This window comes from Haliotis asinina, chromosome 3 (genome assembly GCF_037392515.1).
Source record: "Haliotis asinina isolate JCU_RB_2024 chromosome 3, JCU_Hal_asi_v2, whole genome shotgun sequence".
In the NCBI taxonomy this organism is placed as follows: Eukaryota; Metazoa; Mollusca; class Gastropoda; order Lepetellida; family Haliotidae; genus Haliotis; species Haliotis asinina.
The window spans coordinates 33983329-34002088 of record NC_090282.1 but is presented as its reverse complement, the minus strand read 5'-3'; the positions used below and the strand labels follow the sequence as shown (position 1 = coordinate 34002088).

Genomic DNA, 18760 nt, shown 5'->3' with positions numbered 1-18760 from the left:
GATGTACAAAAAAGCACATACACATCCTCAAAATGCACACACCCTAGAATCCCATTGCTACACATACGAGCAAACGGTTAGAAACACACACACACACACACACACACACACACACACACACACACACACACAAACAAACAAACAAACAAACACAGATTTATACTGTGGAAGATACTAAACACACAATTGTAATATATATTTATCGAGGTAATATCCGTAAGGTAGACCACAGCTATGTTGTTGCGATGAAGTTGGCATTCGGTTGTTAGCTGAACTGCAGCTTAAATCGTACTATCATTGTCTAACGTTTCTGTTTCTGCTTTCGGTACATGAACATATCGCGCAAACACATCTAAAATAGCATATCAAAAGCACGGGCGAGATTAGATACCACAGTATTCGCTTACTGAGTAACACTGTCTATAACTGCATTAGGCTTTCAGACATGGCGCTGTTCACGGTTGCAGGTGTGCTTGTGGGTGTCTTGATCCTTCTCCGAGCCACAAATACAGGTAGATATATGTATTTTGACGGCTGAACCATTCTCTTCAAAAACAGGGAACAGTGTATTTGTTGGATAACATAATTTCACTGTTGTGCCATGTAATTAATGATATGTTGGTAAACTGGATTTGACTTTGTATACTGTCGTTGGATATTGGTATTATTCGTTCAAATTCATTGACAACACAAACCTGACATAGCAGAATAATATAAGGGTAACGCTATTTTTCAGGCATTATCATTTGAACACACAACGGTAGGGTTTGAAGCATTTACCGCTAACAACAAACGGCCCCCACTGACCCACATTTTACAAACATGGAATGTCATACAACAAAACAGGTGACTTCACCAATGAGCGTAACGACATTCGACCTTGGCCTCCGCCCATACTACCTGCCGCCATTTTTTTTTCAAAAATCAACATCGTTAGAGATCCAGTCGATGTTTTCATTTCTGCATGTTGTAATTTATGGTACAACTGTTCGATGGGAACCGGCAAGAAAGTGGATAATGGCATCGGAACTGGAAACAAGTACAGATGAAGAATGTGAATCAGAAATATTGTCAATATTGAATCCAAGCTGAAACAAGCCGTTGGACATACCGAGCTCCTTATGCCGTCACCTAACAATGAGCGTTATATCGGCTGTTGTCAAACAATTCGGGGACATTTACAGTGGCTCGTACATGTCTGATAGCATATGAGCGTTTTAATGGCATTTCTTTCCATCTTAGCTGTATAGAAAAAAATATTTCTGCTCAACAGCTTGAGTTAACATCACCACGACTGACCTCAGCATATGCGCACCTTCTTTAACATAAGAATCTCTCTCTCACGGTATGTTTTATCTATAAAAAGGACTGTCGAGTTTAGATTGAAAGGCGATTCGATCTGCAGCGACGTGCGCCCTAAACATTCTCAGATCAACCAGTGGTGGATTCAAAGTCCAGATTCACCCCGTTTACAAACTTTGGTCCTTTTCTCAGTTTTCCCGCTTGACTATTTTATTGACTTTGTAGAGACAAACGACGTACTTCACAGTAAACGTTTGACGACATCGACACAATATAATCAGATAATAGGCAGAATTCCAACGTTGTCATATACAATCACACATTCAAGTGGTAATCAAATTGTGATGTGCCATGCCTAACTAGTGGCCCCGAGTTACAAATACACGGGGACACATGGTGCAGGACGACATAGAGATGAATTGATATATCATGTACATATCAGTTGTTCTGCCCTGATCTTGACATGGAAAATTCAAGGTCCCTCTTTATCTTAGCAAATAAATCATAATGGATTTTACCTTAATACTCAGTTTTCTAGACCTTAGCCCCTGATATTATTCTCCATGAAAGGGAGTTAAACGTGCTGAGTCCACGTTGTTGCCAATACAAAACTTTTATGAATGATGGTGATTATGAAACATAACTGGCGGGTTCAACTGGCTCTCTTATGTAAATAAGAGAGCCAGTTGAACCAGCCAGTATGGATAGATCAATAAGTGAAGAAAGATACTGCCATGTGTTGGGGGAAGGTGTGTAAAACCCCACCATTTCGATTGTGTCTAGTCCTTGTTCTGGTAGTGATTATTCCTTTATTGCAGACGCTTGCGGAAAGGACATTCAGCTTTCCAATCTGACGACAAGTATAAAGTCTCCAGGATACCCTTCTTTGTACAACAGGTAAACACACAAGCACGATTGTGGTGTATAATATAAAACAAATGGAGCATCATTCGTGAGACTATGACACACTACATAATAGTCCATTTATCATGCGCATTACTCTCATACACAATGCATGCTCGAGGCGCCCAAACAATCTGATTATTATTATTGACCCGAGCTGCCTGCTAGGCACTAGAATGTCAGTGGTTACATGACTTATTCCACCGGGTACCCATTTTCCGCTGGGTGAACAGAGGCAGTTTTGAACAAACTCACTTGCGTAAGGAGAGACCACATGTGTTATGTGCTTCGCTGTGGGACAGGACTAGAAACTATCCTAGAAACTGTCAGGAGTCAAGCTGCCAAATACGGTCACCCATCCAAGGACTGTCCGAGCTCGATGGTGCTTACCTGATTCGTGACCTGAGCTTTGTACACAGGACCACACTCCTCACTATACATGAGACTCAGGTCATGAGACCTCAGTGTCACGCACTCACATGAGACTCAGGTAATGAGACCTCAGTGTCACGCACTCACGTATTTCCTCCCTTAAATCACGCATTATGTTCTAAATCTGTATATCTCAAAGATAACTTACTTACAAATCAGTAACAAACATGGCCGATCGAGCGTTTTGAAAAGGGGAGGTTGCACTTTTGTCATTTGTCATTCTTATCATTCTTGATTGAGAATCAGGACTTGACCTTGGAAAAAAGGGGTGGCTGTGCCCCCCCCCCCCTCTTCCCGGGTCCACCACTGACAAATATATGTCATATGTTTAATTTTAAAATTATCTCTGCTATGAGTTTTTGGGTTTTTCCTCTCGGTGACAATTTCATACATAATTCGTGTTTAAGATGTCATGTGGTTCGATATTGATTTGAATGTAATGAACATAACTTTTTGTGTTCATTGCTTGCTAAAAATTGTGAAACAGTTCATGTTATTTAGTTTTTATTTTGCTCTATGAATAACCTATCCTAATCTCTTTGAATGACCTAATAACCATGTTTTTCTTGGGGCCTTCTCCCTCCACAGCGCCCAACCAGGGCATCGCTCTTCGCTCTCACTGGTTGACAACAATGTGTTGTTCTATCTTTCAGCTTTCAACAAATCAGAATGACTCGCTTTCATGTAATATTTTCCAAATACTTTGGTTGTCACTTTCATTCGTATGGGGAATAAGCAAACCAACTGAACAGTTGTTATAAGAATAATCCCCATAACATGCACGTTTATAATATCACATTAAGACATGAGCAAACTTATGTTGCGTCTAAAACATCAGTTGTAGGTACTGAATTAATGTTCATCAAAACCTATGAATTCTCTTCATTATGGAACCGGACAATCATGTTTTCCTTCGCTTTCTCTTTACAGTACTCGGTCCTGCGGATGGAGGATAAATGCATCTTCATCAGATCATCTTGTAGGCGTATTATATGCTGCACAGTTCGAGTCCAGTGATTGTCAACATGGCAGTCTGTCCTTCTATGATGGTGAGTAGGATTACCGTATTATTTCGTGAGTGACGCATGGCAAATCGATCTTAGCGCTATGGTCACCGTAACTCGCACACCTTTACATAAATTTAAGGTAGTGTTAGCGCTGATTTTTGTTTTGTTCAACAACCCCTTGGACTTGAGACTTTATTCCTCCTTAGCAATATTGCATCAGTATCACAACAGAAGAATCAATGGCAAAAGCTTTCACGGGATAAGTGAAGATAATGATCGGCTGATGTCTCTTGACATGTTGCGTGAACAGTTTAAGCCCTTTTTACAATACAAGGTACAGCAGAAAAATATGACTGGACAAACAGAATATTTATTGATGGCAGCAGGATGAAAATAGACACGAACTATATAGTTATGTACATTCAATAACGCAGAAGCATACACAATGTTTTCAAATTAAAAATTTAATTCAGCAATTGACATTATGTAAAGGAAACCATGCGTTAGATAGGTAATGAATTTTGTCCCAGCGACGAATAGATATAGGGAAGGCTATGTTTTCCATTTATATAGTTAAAACTGGAAAGGAATGTGTATGATACTGGATCATTGTTTATAAATGATAACGTTAACATCATTTCCTGCCCAGGTTCAGATAATTCCAGTGAACTATTGTTACAACTGTGTGGGACGGATCGTGGCGGTATTGTCAGCAGCGGAAACACCATGTACATACAGTTTACATCCAGTGCCCCATCTCATGGAACTAGATTTGATCTCACAGCCAATAGTACTGAAAGTGAGTGTAAGAGAATGAAATAAAGCAAGCTCTTAACCTGTCAAAAACACCGCTTCGACCACAACTGCGTGATCACGTGATCAGTCGTGAAAGCGGGCCTTCTTAAAAGCAGATGAAATAAAAGCTTCAAAATCGCTTTCAATACCCAAGAGTCGAGACGACTATGCGATTCCGAAAATACTATGAACATGATTCAGTACGAAATAATGATGATAGGTAACCATGTTCTTTTCGCCAACACATCGTGATGGAAACGTAATGGTTTGTCAAAGTCGGAAATTGCATCGGACTTAAATAATTTCCTTAATCTCAGAAATATCAAGCAAATGTCTACTCTTATATGTCTTTGAAACTTTTCTGAGGCCTTAAAAAGAGAACATGTTCGAATGCCTGCAGCCCAGTCCTTTGGTGTCCACTGAACCACAGGTTCGGTATGCAGAGATGGTGCTCGACATCTAGGCAAGTTTACTATTGGGCGGAGTTATCGACCTTGTCATAGATATGTTACTGTGGCCACTAAGTTTGAATTTGTCCAGTTTGGATCAAGGGATGTGGTTGTTCGATAGCGGTATAGAAAGTGGAAAAGTCGCTCTTTTTCTGGACGTCAGTGTAATTGTTTTAATGATTATTGTAAATCATTGATTTGCAGGAGCTAGCAATAAATCTTTCTTTGAGTGGATTTATAAACTTCTTTGGATTCCAGTAAATACGGAATGGGCACGGTTTCATATTTTAACCCAAACCTCAGCGGGACTAATGTAAACTGAGGGTGTATCAGTGCAGTAGTGAGTCCCTGTCGGTGTCGGTGACTGACCTTGCAAAATTGTTATCCTTATCGCGTCTCATCTGCACACCATTCTAGTTTTAGCGGTCCGAGACATCGCTTGAGACATCGTTCAAGGTAGATCGAACCGATCTTGCCTTTATAGTTGATACATATTCTTGGCTGAATCATTTAATTGCAGATTTCGAAATGTCAACGTATCTGCTCTTTCACATTCTCATTTCATCAACTCAACTCAGTCTGACTTTTTCAGGATGCGGTGGAAAGCTTAAAGCAACCCTGCAGATGACAAATTTCACCATACCCGGGGTTCCTTACGTCTCGTATAGGTATGGCACAAACAATTTAATAAAAACATAAGCTAAATAAGACTCGGGTAACGACCTCAATTCATTATATGAATCTTGTCAAGAGCTTTCAATAATTCTTAACTGCCATCCCTTTGCCACGTCTATGGCCCGTTTACGCCAACATATTTACCTCACCAAAACCACATCTCAATTGTATGGTGCAAATATGAAATTTTGGAATATTTTTGCAAAGATCATTAGATGTGAAAGCATAATGAAAACGTTTTATGAAAACGAAATATTTCAAACAACGACAGTTAGACGATATGTGCAGTGGAAAACTCCCTCATTCACCACACCGCAGCTCTCGGTGTTGATAAACCGACATTTGGCAACATTTTACAGACAAGCAAACTTCTTTTCCATGGTACAACACTCTTTAAAAGCCCATATTTCAATCGCCAATCGTTTGACATGGCACACGAAATGGATTTCATTGCTCTCAACGTTACGAGCAAATCAATAATAAGCCAAAATACGACGAATATGGGAATAAGTTGCCCAATCCATGTGATACAAAAAGGAAAAGGAGAACTGCAGGCAGTTATACCTTTTCCGCAACGAACTGATACTATAATTTATTCAAATAGTGGATATGGCAAAGACGATTTGGGGGAGATGATTCCACACCGTGTCATCTTTTAGCGTTCTTTTAAGGAATCTAAACTGCAAGTGGATTATCGCATCGGAAAACGAAAATCATACAGTTCAAGTGAAATCGAAGAGGATATTCTACTACTATGGGTCTTCGTCACAGTCCTGCACTCATGATGTCGTCCGAGTGTACAACGGAAACACAACTGAAGGTACTGTAATACAGCAATGTCAGTGTTGTAAACTCCCCTGGGAGTTAAGATTGATAATTGTGCCGTTTGAGACTGACATGCAGTGATCGAGGGAAAACAAAGCGCCTATGAGCAGACGATCTGGATATTCTTGATATCGTTGTACTGTTTGATTTAATTAAGTACATACGTATGGTGGCGTGGCAGGGCTGGCCAGTAGCACTGAGACGTTTCACAAAAGGCAACAAAGAATAATTATCATCTTCATCGTCGCATTAACATGGATGGGTGAATGAGAGGATTGATGGACGGAGAACGATTAGATCTATATAGATGTTTCATGCTAATTATCTCTACTGTACAGTTACTCTAACCATGATAGAGCAACGAGTAACGATATTTCCTCACTCCGAACGAAACAATGCTTCCCTATTATACAGGGAATACAGAACATTAGCATGTTTAGCAAGAGTTCCAAATCAACTCCAGTGGACTGACCGTCCTTTAAACGAATGTGATCCCGCTCAACTGCTGCATTCGTCGCCGTGTACATTCATAGAATAACGTACTGATGCAAAGAAAAACAACATGAACAAATGTATCAATATGTATCCATTAAATGATACTACCTTTTTGTCCCGAAAGAAATCGTTTTACGTTATAAGAGGTAAATACATGCACATGAAACATAGAATACAGACTTAAATTCCATAAACAGATCAGAGAAGAAATCACACGAATGCATCTTCATAAAAACGTAACATTCAAACATCAACAAAAGCTTGGTCAAGAGCTGGTACAAATGACCGACAGGCACTGATTGTTTTGTAATGGTAACGAAGGTAAAACATAAAGAAGAATCATATGTATAAAAGATATATAAAAATAAATGTGTCCTGAACAAAATGCTATAATCACAAGAAAATGTGTCCGATGTTCTGTTTGGGTTTCAAGGTTGTATAAATTAAAAGTGGACGCATGATGAATAACCATAGCAACTCATATTATTTTCAGCCGACCAATTCCTCGGCCAATTCTGTTCAACACAGATGCCTAATTTCTACAGTTCAAAGAATTCGCTGCTGCTGGTGCTTACAACAGATGTGAATACAACCAGCATCGGTTTTCAAGTACAGTATTCTTCAAGACCAGGTATATTGAACTAGATGTTAGTCATATTTTCTGTATCGATTACTCCTTACGTGTATGCAATAACAACTAAATAACATAGTATAAATTAAGCAAATAACGTAGTTACCATTAAAAGTATATACTCACTTAAAACACTCATACACGTATAGATATATAGATAGATATATAGATATGTATGTGTGTTTGTGTGTGTGTGTGTGTGTGTGTGTGTGTGTGTGTGTGTAATTATGCAGATGCCTAGCACGAGGATGATGCACAAAAGTGCTGGAAAGTATTTGAAAGTCTCTGACATGTAAACAATTGCTTTATTTGCCAATTTTCATTGATTTTCATCATTTACTGAACTCGTGATAACATTCTTTTCAACGTGACATAATTATGCATAAGGTCATGCGTAAACAGTACCTCAGTAGCTTAAACCAGTGTGGAATATTTTGCAAAACCTAGTTTGGAACTGTTCACAGAAGTAATTGGCCACACTTACACCAGTGATTCTAAACCTTTGATGGGTAGTATAGACTGATTTGAGTTATACCGCTGAAATGTTTTATAACTTTCGGAACACAGATGAAAGGCAATTATTTCAAGACAATTTTTAAAGTAACTGATGTTTAATTTAATGTTTGTCAAACGTAGCTTGTGAGTATATTTACTGAAGACAGCGCTCCCTGTGTCAGCAAAAGGTTGAAATGATATACAAATTTCACGTAGGTACACTGTATAACAAATACAAAATACATGACATCTTCCACTATTTAAATGATCCATGTAACAGCCATTTGTCGTATTTTGAATCAACTGATTTTGTTTAAACACCGTGAAGGTAATACATTATAACAACTGGTTTCAAAGGTTACATGATAATTGTAGAGTGGAATTCGGTGAAAGTCCAGAGTGATAGAAGTCGTTTAAGCATATACCACTGGTGCTGACAATACAAACATAATTCAACTGTAATGTGTGTGACACTCGAACCAATATTCTCAGGATCTCAGCTTGCCTGGGATGTGCGTCTGCTTCCAAGAGGATGCTTCTTATGCCTTATGCATCACCACCATTACACAATTAGATTTGGCATCTGTTAGTTTCATTCAGTTTGAATTCCTACATACTAATTGAAGGAAGTGGCTACCATTGTTGTGAGAACCTGCCCTTTGAAGGGCATATATTCTTCCTGATATTCCCAGTCATTCAAGTTGTGAAGAAGCAAGCGTACACTCCAATAAAGAGGATGACATCCATAAATCTTTTCTTCTGTCCTTGTTGTTTCAGAGGGCGACTGCGACAGGGAACATATGATATATAACACACCCATCTATATCCTATCACCTAGATACCCTAATTCCTACAACAGGTAGGTTCAAGCATGGGAGCGTACCTTCACTGCTGACGGTGCCGCATCAGTTTGTTAGAGTCAAAGAGGGTTAATCCCCGATGACGGAAATGTTTTGAAATAAATACTTGCTCATAGTACCGTCAGGGTGGTTTTTTGTGACCAGTTGTTGTGAAACTTAGTGAAACGCTCAGCTATTTAACACTTAAATTCCACATCAGCATTTAACCCAACATACTCAGTTATTCATCTGTTCAGCGACTGCCTATCATAGTGTGTGTATTTCAAGTTTGAAAGTTTGTTTATTCAGCAACCGGACATGCCATATAAACTTGTACGGCAGGAGCTTAAACATGAGACTTGACGTCCTCACTGCTGATATAGAGGGCACCTACCCGCAATGTGATAATGATTCGGTTCACCTTATTGCAGGTATGCAATGTGCGGGCTTTGCCCTCTTTATTATACCCTTTATACTATATCATACAGTTATTCCTGAGAACGTTATAATATATGAACAAGGATTGAATTATTGATTATCGATCCTTGATAATAAAAGGCTTGTATTATTAAAAAGAGTAGGGGGACAATAAGATGTCACATCTACTTATTTTCTATCTACTGAAAGATAGATAAACTAAGACAGAAAGGGGACAACTCACTCACTCATGGCATTGCAAATTCACATACCACTAATGTGCCCCGCTTTGATTAATAGTATTCCTCCACGTTTGTTTCCTGGGGGGGGGGGGGGGGGGGGTGATTATCACTCACTCACTTAAGGAGTTCTGCAAGTAACAATCATCCCACGGGCATGCACTTATTAAGCAACCGACAAAGCGAGTCTTCTGTCAAATGTCAACCGTATGATAACGCTCATTCCGTCTACACATCTCCAGTTTGAGAGGCACTTTGACCACGGTTTTATGACACAGTCGTTTTGAATAAACGTTCATGTCCAGTATTTGTCTCTTTTACTCGACCTTTTGTCTTTCAGTATGTGCAATAAACCAGGGGCTAGATTTTCGAAACTCTCTTAGCGCTGAGATAGTCATAAGTACCATACATTAACATTACCTTACGCCTATCTTATAGCTATGTCGCCCGTGAAAGTCCCGGGGTAGAATATTCCTTCAGCAACCCACGCTTGCCTTAAACGGCTACTGTGCTTTTCGTAAGAGGCGACTAACGGGAGGCTCGCTGACTTGGTTGACACATGTCATCGGTTCCCTATTGCGCAGATCGATGCTCATGTTGTTGATCACAGGAGTGTCTGGTCCAGAACCGATTGTTTACATACCGCCGCCATAAAGCTGGAATATGGCTGAGAGCGGCGTTAAACTAAACTCACTAACTCACTCACATAGCGCTGAGAGGGCCTCGGAAATCTAGGCCAAGGCTTATAACGAACTTTGTTGTCCCGGCCAGTGACTGTATATTGGCACAACATTTCAGGTCCAACTGATTTCGATATTACCGGAGTTTACTGACTGAATATTCATACAGGGTATAGCGTTGCTTGTGTCACGTGTAGGATGTTTGTTGTCATTATTACCATAGAAACAGTCTTACTTGGGATTACCCTGTATTCTTGTTTTCATATGATTAAAGCGTTGTATTTCCATTATGAATTCCTTGACCCTAGGACACATAGTAAGTGATTACCTTGCTGGGAAGATTTGTGGAAATTCATCGATTTCTCCGATTGGCCCCTACTATTCGAACGGACTCTCTTTGGAATTGCGGTTCAAATCCACCCGTGATACCAAAGGCATGGTTTTCAGATTCCGTGTGTCTCAAACTTCACGGAAAGGTATGTACAAACTGATCACTTGAAGTGAGACCTTTTATGCGTTGTTCTGAAGCTATGATAGTTGAAAGAAATAAATTTCCTGATATAATCTTATCAAAGTCAGAGTCAGTATCCACAAATCGTACTAAAAGGAAGAAATCCGCCTATGTTTCAGTTATACCACACCAATCAGACAACTGTGGGGCACAATTTCGCAATGCAACGGCAGATCCGAAAGTCTTTTCTTCCCCCGAATATCCAGTTATGCCTATATAGTAAGTCCACGCATAGTGTAATCAATATGTGTTCGAATGCTTTTAAAATAGCCAGTTCTTTGAAGTTGTTTTTCACTGGTCTGAAAACGTTTACGGTATTGTGGTAGAAGGCATCGACTTTCATCTCACTGGAAATATGAAAAGCACGGTAGGTGAATGCACCAAAATGTATTTGGTCTGGAAACATTCCAAGGCCCAGATATTTCGGGTCGTGTCCCTGAAGCCACCACCAAAAAGAATCTTGTCCTCGAATCTGTGATTATGCAAATCTATCAGCAACGCCATTTTGAGCAGACGTCTGTGACCCTTACTTACTCCTTGTTTTAGCGAAACGACGTGTATTTGGAAACTGAGGGCGTCTGACCCTAAAATGATGGTTCGCATCGTCGTAATTGACTGGGACGCTCCGACTTTTGAGTACGTCCGCTGTGATTACATCGTCACGTTTTACAACGGTAGGTAACTGCTGTCACAAGACTCGAAGTAGTTCGTCAAAGAGAATTGTTTGATTGCGTTAACGTGATTCTTGTGCTGTTAGATAATGTCATGTAACCAACTTCCTCCAAGAAATCAGCAGCATGAGTTCATACCGCTGCGGGAGCGGCTATCAAGTCACCTATCTTCCCTGTCATGTACGTTCATACCCACCTGTCAAATTCATTTCTTTTTTGAAATTGCAAGCAACTCCTACAGATAATCAACACAGCATTGATTTAAACATTTGTCTTGACCTATTCTCGTAATGACATTTCTCAGATTTTCTGCCATACTTTTCCAGGACCTTCCATCTTTAATGACACGATTTTCTCCTGGTGTGGCGATTCAAAAGCAACTCTGCAGAGTACTGGATCAGCTATGACCATTGAGTATAAAATAAGATACTATTCACCTGAACTGAAAGGCTTCAGACTCAAGTATTTCACTACTGATGGTAATATGACATACCTTGCATTCACATACACACTGTAGACACAGAATAATGTTTTTCTTGTTACAATTAATGATATGGATATCAACATGACCCATGTATTCCCATACTCAAATTGATATCATTGCATCCAGAACAGTATAATTAAGAAAAAAACTGTTTTGTGTTTGACGAACTGGGCACTATATCGGTGGTTATATAGCCGCAAATTTAACGGCTATAGTTTATGTCTAAAAGACACCGGTTTACGCCCCCCATTCGCCAAACACAATACAGTATCCCCCATTCGCCAAACACAGTACAGTTATACCCATTCTAATTCAACTCATTTAAGCTGTTTCTGCGTGAAAGCAATTCATTACATAAAACAAGGTCAAAGGTTAATCATATCTGACCTTCGAAAACAGCTAAAAGTTTCTCAGGGGCAAAGGTTAATCATATCTGACCTTCAAAAATAGCTAAAAGTTTCTCAAGGTCAAAGGTTAATCATATCTGACCTTCGAAAACAGCTAAAAGTTTCTCAAGGTCAAAGGTTAATCATATCTGACCTTCGAAAACAGCTAAAAGTTTCTCTAGGTCAAAGGTTAATCATATCTAACCTTCGGAGACGTAGTTCCCCTTTCAATCATCATCCCGTTTGTTATGTGCACACTGACATAATCCGACTGTAATCATAGTGATGCAGTTAAAATGTAAAATTGTTCATGACGCTCTTTCAGAGACGTACAGATGTGGAGGGACAGTAAATATTACGACGGGTGTTGCAAGAACCTTGACAGGGCCGTATCAAAAGTAAGGAAGAATTAAAATACCTCACCACTAATTATGCGTTCATAAAATGCTATCAAGCAGAATCTTTAGGTGCCAAAAGGTGCCTCACAAGAGTCACTTATCGCAAACAGACGCAGACGCTAGTTAATCATCCGAACAAACATTGACACGTATCCACAAGTCAAAATAAGGCAGTGTACTGTACTGGAGTTTGAATCTCTTATCAGAAATGTCATTTTTAATTCCAGTGTCGACTGTTCAGTTGTAAGGTTTTGTGTTCGTTTGTATGACAAATAAGGGAGTCTTTCCAACTTCAAGGTTAATCACCTTAGTGGCCAAGCTACTCCTCGGGAGCATAGCTCCATAATATACACTTGAGATCCATATTCACTGAGTGAGTTAGTGAGGTGAAATATTTCAGCCATATCGTGACTACAACAAGTTGTTAATCCACCAAACATACATGTAAATTATAAAAAAAAACTGTCAAAGAAGGACAGTAAAGCCAAAACGTATGTCACAGTACGTTTGAAGTATTACTAGCATCTATCTCTAAAGTAGGATTTCAGATTCGGACACGACAGTATAACAATGGGCTATATAGATCGCCTAAAGCTGAAAGTTGATAACCATAGTAGGGACAGATCCATATTCAGTTAAGTAAGTCTGCATAATGAACAAGGTACAAAACCGAAAAGGTGTGAACAATAGTAGAAATAATTTTCGCCATTAAAACGAGGAAAGCTAAATGATAACTGAAGGATAATCATGTACCAACAAGATAGACAATACGTCCGCGCCGTGAGCAAGCACTAGTTTCCTGGATATGTGCGTTTTATCAATATCCAATAATAATAAAAGTATTCTATAATGGGCATGGAACACTGATGATGCATTGATGAATGGTTGTCTAAATTCCAGTTCGCAAGATTGCCGCTGGACAATACATGCACCCACCAGCATGACCATCTACGTCAACATGACAAATTTAAATCCGAATGTTAAACCAATGCCTCCACCCAATACATGTAACTCGGATTATGTGGAATTTTACAATGGTAAGTTTACTTTGAGATTCTGCTGAATGCAGTGCCGCCCTTGCCTAAGTATTGTACACCTCTAGGAATTCTGCGATAGACTTGGTGCCCAACTACCAGCAATTCATACAATTCGACATAAGGTATCCAATTGTTTGCTTGCATCCTCGCTTGAGAGACATTCTATCCCGACGGCATATAATATAGCCCACAAAAAGAACACGACAGTACGTATACTGGTTGGCCAGATCAAGACTCCGTCAGCTATAGGTCACCGACATCTACGTAGGACGTCACTGAATGCGGCACCATTGCACAAACATGACGATTGTTAGGTGTGACCTTAACATTATGTTGTTAGATTAACTTTACAATTTGTTTTGTATTTTTCTAATAACAAAACGTTTATGTACACGTGTTCAAGTTGTGACTACTAGGGAATATCCACGTATTAAACAAACTGACAAGCAATTTAAAATACTATATGCGCAAACTTGTCATTTGTATTTACACCTATATTTTCCAAATGTATGTATGACCCATATAAGTACCTACAGGCAGTTTTAGCAACATGAGTTCAACAAGCATCGGGAAGTGGTGCGGCCAGTATAGCGATGGCTTCATCAATTCGGGACATACCATCACCGCATGGTTCCACTCCGGGATAGAGAACAAATACAGAGGAATACAACTGATTCTCAAGGCAGGACACTTTGGTGGTACGTCAATTTGAATGAGTGAGTGAGTATGGGTGAGTGAGTGGATGAAAACTGGGGTTTCAACCCCAGGTAAAAGGATTGAACACGTCACAATTTAATTCTGGACTCACAAAAGTCCAGAAACTCTCTGCACTGTTGATTTCACAAGAGATTTGCCAAAAATAAACATGCAGCTGTTATGAATATGTGCTAAGGATGAAAAAATGAAACATTGTTTTTTCGTAAACTCAAAATTTTAACTCGCTCGCCCATCGGCGAGAATGTTTAATTTCGTTTTGAATGAATGTTTTGGAGGTTGTAAATGAATGAAAAAATGTTAATAAGTATCATGACACAAATTTCAGCCCGTTGGGACTTGACTCCGTCCGCTAACTGACAGCGATTTTAGAAAATCGAGCCCATGGGTGAAACATACTTTCACTGAAAATACACGCTTTTCCCCTGTTTTGCAGTTTCTAAATATGTGAAAGTATATTTATTAGTGTCGTGACACGAAATTCAACTTATTTCGAATTAATTCCGTTAACTTAGAACGAGTTTAATAGATCTCGCCCATGGGCCAAATGTTTTTTGACTATCCGCGAGAATATTCCTTTTACTCCCAACTTATCTTTTCAGATGTTTTGTAGGATGTAAATGAATGAAGGTACATTTATGATTATCACGACAGAAATTTCAACTCATTTTGACTTAATTCCGCTGATGGAGAGCGATTTTAAAAACACTCGTCCATGGGAGGAAAACATTTTGGCCCAAATATTTACTTTCACTCAAAATACATATTTCCCCATGTTTTTCAGGTTGTAAATGAATGCAAGTATACTTATGAGTGTCATGACACGAAATCCAACTCATTTTGACTTAATTCTGCTAATTTAGAGCGATCTGTCAAATTGTGACACACGCAAATATTTTACAGTTTCAATGAACACAAAGCCTTACGGCCCCATTAATTGTTAAACAGAGATCGTTTAAACATCTGAATTCTTTAGAGAACTTGAAAATTTTCGTTGTTTCAGCTTCACGGGTGACGAGTCTTTCAGCCAGTTATACTGCTAAATATATTGCATCCCCAAATTATCCATTTAATTATCCGAGGTAAGTGGTCATGTAAGTGTAGGTGGAGTATGTAAACCAAGCATAACACTATAACAAGTAAAGAGCTGAAACTCGCTCATATCATGTGTTAATCACGTTTGTTTAAAAGTTTCTCTCGAAAATCCTTTTCATGTAATTCCCAGTCTGAATTCCTTAAAAACGATTATAGTAACTGCATTTTACCTTTACATGTTTTGTCTAGATTTGCTTTCTCACAACTTAGTATGTTGTTTATAAATCTATGACAATACATTCTAAATTTGTCGATAGAAATATAAATTCTAGATGTTCCAGGAAAGGAACGTACCCTTAAAAGGTGATTTAAACTGGATCATGATTCAAGATCATTTCGTGTCCGGAACGCACTTCTTTGTAACATAAATATAATCTTATGAAACTGGGTAACAGTATGTCTTGATGAGTCTTTGTATCAGTTTGACAAAATCAAAGCTTCTTTAAACAATTGAGATAAGTGATTTTTTAATTGAAGCAACATTGAACGCACCTGGAAGATCGATGCAGGTGAATACTATCGGGTCGAGATCAACGTTACCTACTCGCAACTAGAGAGCTCTGTTGGCTGTCAAAATGACTATGTGGAAGCTTTCGATGGTAATGTTCTAATTGCATATACACACCAGCTTGTATTTTTATCCATTGCACTGATGTCTGAGACAGGTCTTTGACGTCTCATCGTCGACGTAGTCGGAAAAATATCGAGCAAGTAATACTTGCTGTAGGTGTGAATTATCTTAGTTATCCAAGTATCGATCGATTACATATACGATATCGTAATGTGGCTGATAAGTTATCTTTTTCTATGATTGTGGCTCATTGCACTGAACAACGAATATTAAATGAGTGAGTGAGTTAAAATTTAAAGTCACATCGGCAATATTTCAGTCATTTCGTGACTAAAACATGTTGTAAATCCACCGGACATACACGTAAATTATAAAAATCTGTCAACAAAGGACAGTAAAACCAACAAGCATATCACAGTAATGTATAAGTAAAATTACCATCTGTCTCTAAAACTTGAGTTTAAAGCAGTATAAAAATGAGCTATTGATCGCCAACAACTGAAAGTAGATCACCATACTATGGACCATGGGGACTTACAGTAGATTTGCTTCCTACATGGACCCTAGCTGGATTTACATCATCCTGTCAGCTGTTAGCAAGTTAGACACATCTAGCCAAAACATTTAAAATACACATATGCTACGATTAAAAACAGTGGAAAGTTTTAATGTACTTTGAATGTTTGGGGACTTACGTACCCTCTTAGGAGGAAACGAATTATTCTAAAGTGTTGGGGAGTGCCCTAAGCTAAGGTAATCGTTGACTTGTTTAGATGTTTATTTGAACCACCTTTACAAAATGGAGGTTCACCATCGTTACTTTCCTTCGTAACAAACAGTGAACTGGGCTAATATTTTAATGACAGACTGTTAAACAACTTTTATATTTTGGGGACAAAAAGTCTGCAACAACCTCACAAAGTATATGATCAGCGTTTCATTTTATGTTATTAGTTTTCGAGTTGGATTGCAATTCATCGGTCCGCCTTTTTCGCAAAACGGACTATATTGTACAGCGCGTAATTGATTGCATTCTTGTCGAAGAGGGATAGTTTTGGGTGTACACGTAATAGGCATGTCAAACCGAAGTGATCCACGATGGTCCACCACCTACGGAGGTGTTCGGTGGTAGGGCGTTCGTTCGTCTTACAAGAGATGGGTGCCTTATAAAGATAACTGGTTTGAAGATGACAATGGACTTCTGTCGTTGATTCATTTTTGTCGGAGCTGAAACTTGACTTTGATTCTCGTAAATATTTGCGTTAGGATTGCTTATGGGCATGTGTACTCTCCATCTCTTATTCGTAGATCATAATCAGAAGGGATAAAAGGGATTTGTTCATGAAGATGGCAATTCATTGGAATCTTGAATGTCTTTATCAAAAACGTATTCATGAAATCATGTGGACAAAACAATGAATTTATGTCTGTAGGCTCTGATTCCAAATCTACCTCTCTTGGGCGTTGGTGTGGAGGAACTAAGCCAAATAAAACCAGTTCAGGATCATTAATGTTCCTGAAATTCAAGTCGAATTCTCACGTGGTCGACAGAGGATTCATTATCAAGTACACCGTCAAGTACGGGGGAATTAATGGTAAGTTGCAATGACCAAATGGTAAACTGCAAGTGCAGGGAACCTAAATGTAAGGACCCAAATCGCTCACTCATTAAGATAAAAGTACATAATTATTTTGGAGTGACAAGGAGGTACCATTTCCATTACGTTCACAATCTGTTGTACTAACAAAATTCACATCATCAGTATCCGGTGACCCATGGCCCATGTTCTACTTAAGTTTAGTCTCCGAAATGAAATTTTGTATGTTTTTCTATATATTATTACGCTAATGTCATCTGTTTGAATGTGAACCGATAATGTATGCACTAATGAAACACACTGAGGTAAAGTTCCGTTATAGTGACAAATATATTGAATGAACTTTTGTTTGCTTGCACAGCTTCTTCGACAGACCAAACCGGGATAATTGTAGGAGGTTGTGTGGCAGTGCTTGGTGTTATTAGTGCTATACTAGGTGGAATCTGTGGAGCTGCTAAGAAAAGACGAACAAGTGGCAAGAACAGCACGACTGTGTCCTGACTACGGAATGGTTGTCAAGCAAATAATCAGGATTATAAATCACGGCCTTAGCGCTGTTACCAAACAAAAACACTTTGAGGCACAGACACCGATTAGCCCATTGGGCAGATTAAAGACTGCTTAGTTCATTTGTCGATCGGAGTTCTGGTGTTGCATTATTCCACCAGATCTCCATATGTTTTATAGAGGATTTCGATGATTGTAGAATATTCAGATGGTGGTGACCATAAAGGCCAAGATCAAGACGGAGGCGCAAGTAATTTCAGAGCCTGGAATACAAGAGTCGGAACTTTGAACTATACACGCTATGCCGTTCTTTCGATCAAAGGAATGCCTCCAAAATACCAGGGGATATGTGATCGTATCTGCTTATTCTTGTGATATTCATTGCTCTCTCTCTCTCTCTCTCTCTCTCTCTCTCTCTCTCTGTATGTGTGTGTGTGTTATATTGATATTTGACTGAATGAAAACACTGAAATGGCTCTATTTGTTTGTTGTTGAGCAGCAAGCTATGGTGATACTGGCCAGTTAAACTGGAGTATAGCCAGACAATCCCGGGACTGACATACTGACTACCCTGCAACAATACGGGGGTATGTGTTAAGTCATT

The 18760-nt window shown here is 39.0% G+C and overlaps 1 protein-coding gene across 1 annotated transcript; it reads left to right on the top strand.

The window, feature by feature from the left end:
• Positions 1-395: 395 nt before the first annotated feature.
• Positions 396-18632, top strand: LOC137277848 (cubilin-like). The gene is made up of 20 exons (XM_067809812.1): positions 396-512; positions 2121-2199; positions 3568-3686; positions 4294-4443; positions 5481-5556; positions 6235-6383; positions 7377-7514; positions 8787-8868; positions 9158-9279; positions 10493-10660; positions 10815-10914; positions 11242-11369; positions 11693-11845; positions 12562-12634; positions 13535-13671; positions 14208-14369; positions 15389-15467; positions 15958-16079; positions 17485-17646; positions 18011-18632. The coding sequence occupies exons 1-20, from the start codon at positions 446-448 to the stop codon at positions 18148-18150; spliced, it is 2406 nt and encodes an 801-aa protein (XP_067665913.1). The 5' UTR covers positions 396-445; the 3' UTR covers positions 18151-18632.
• Positions 18633-18760: the final 128 nt, after the last annotated feature.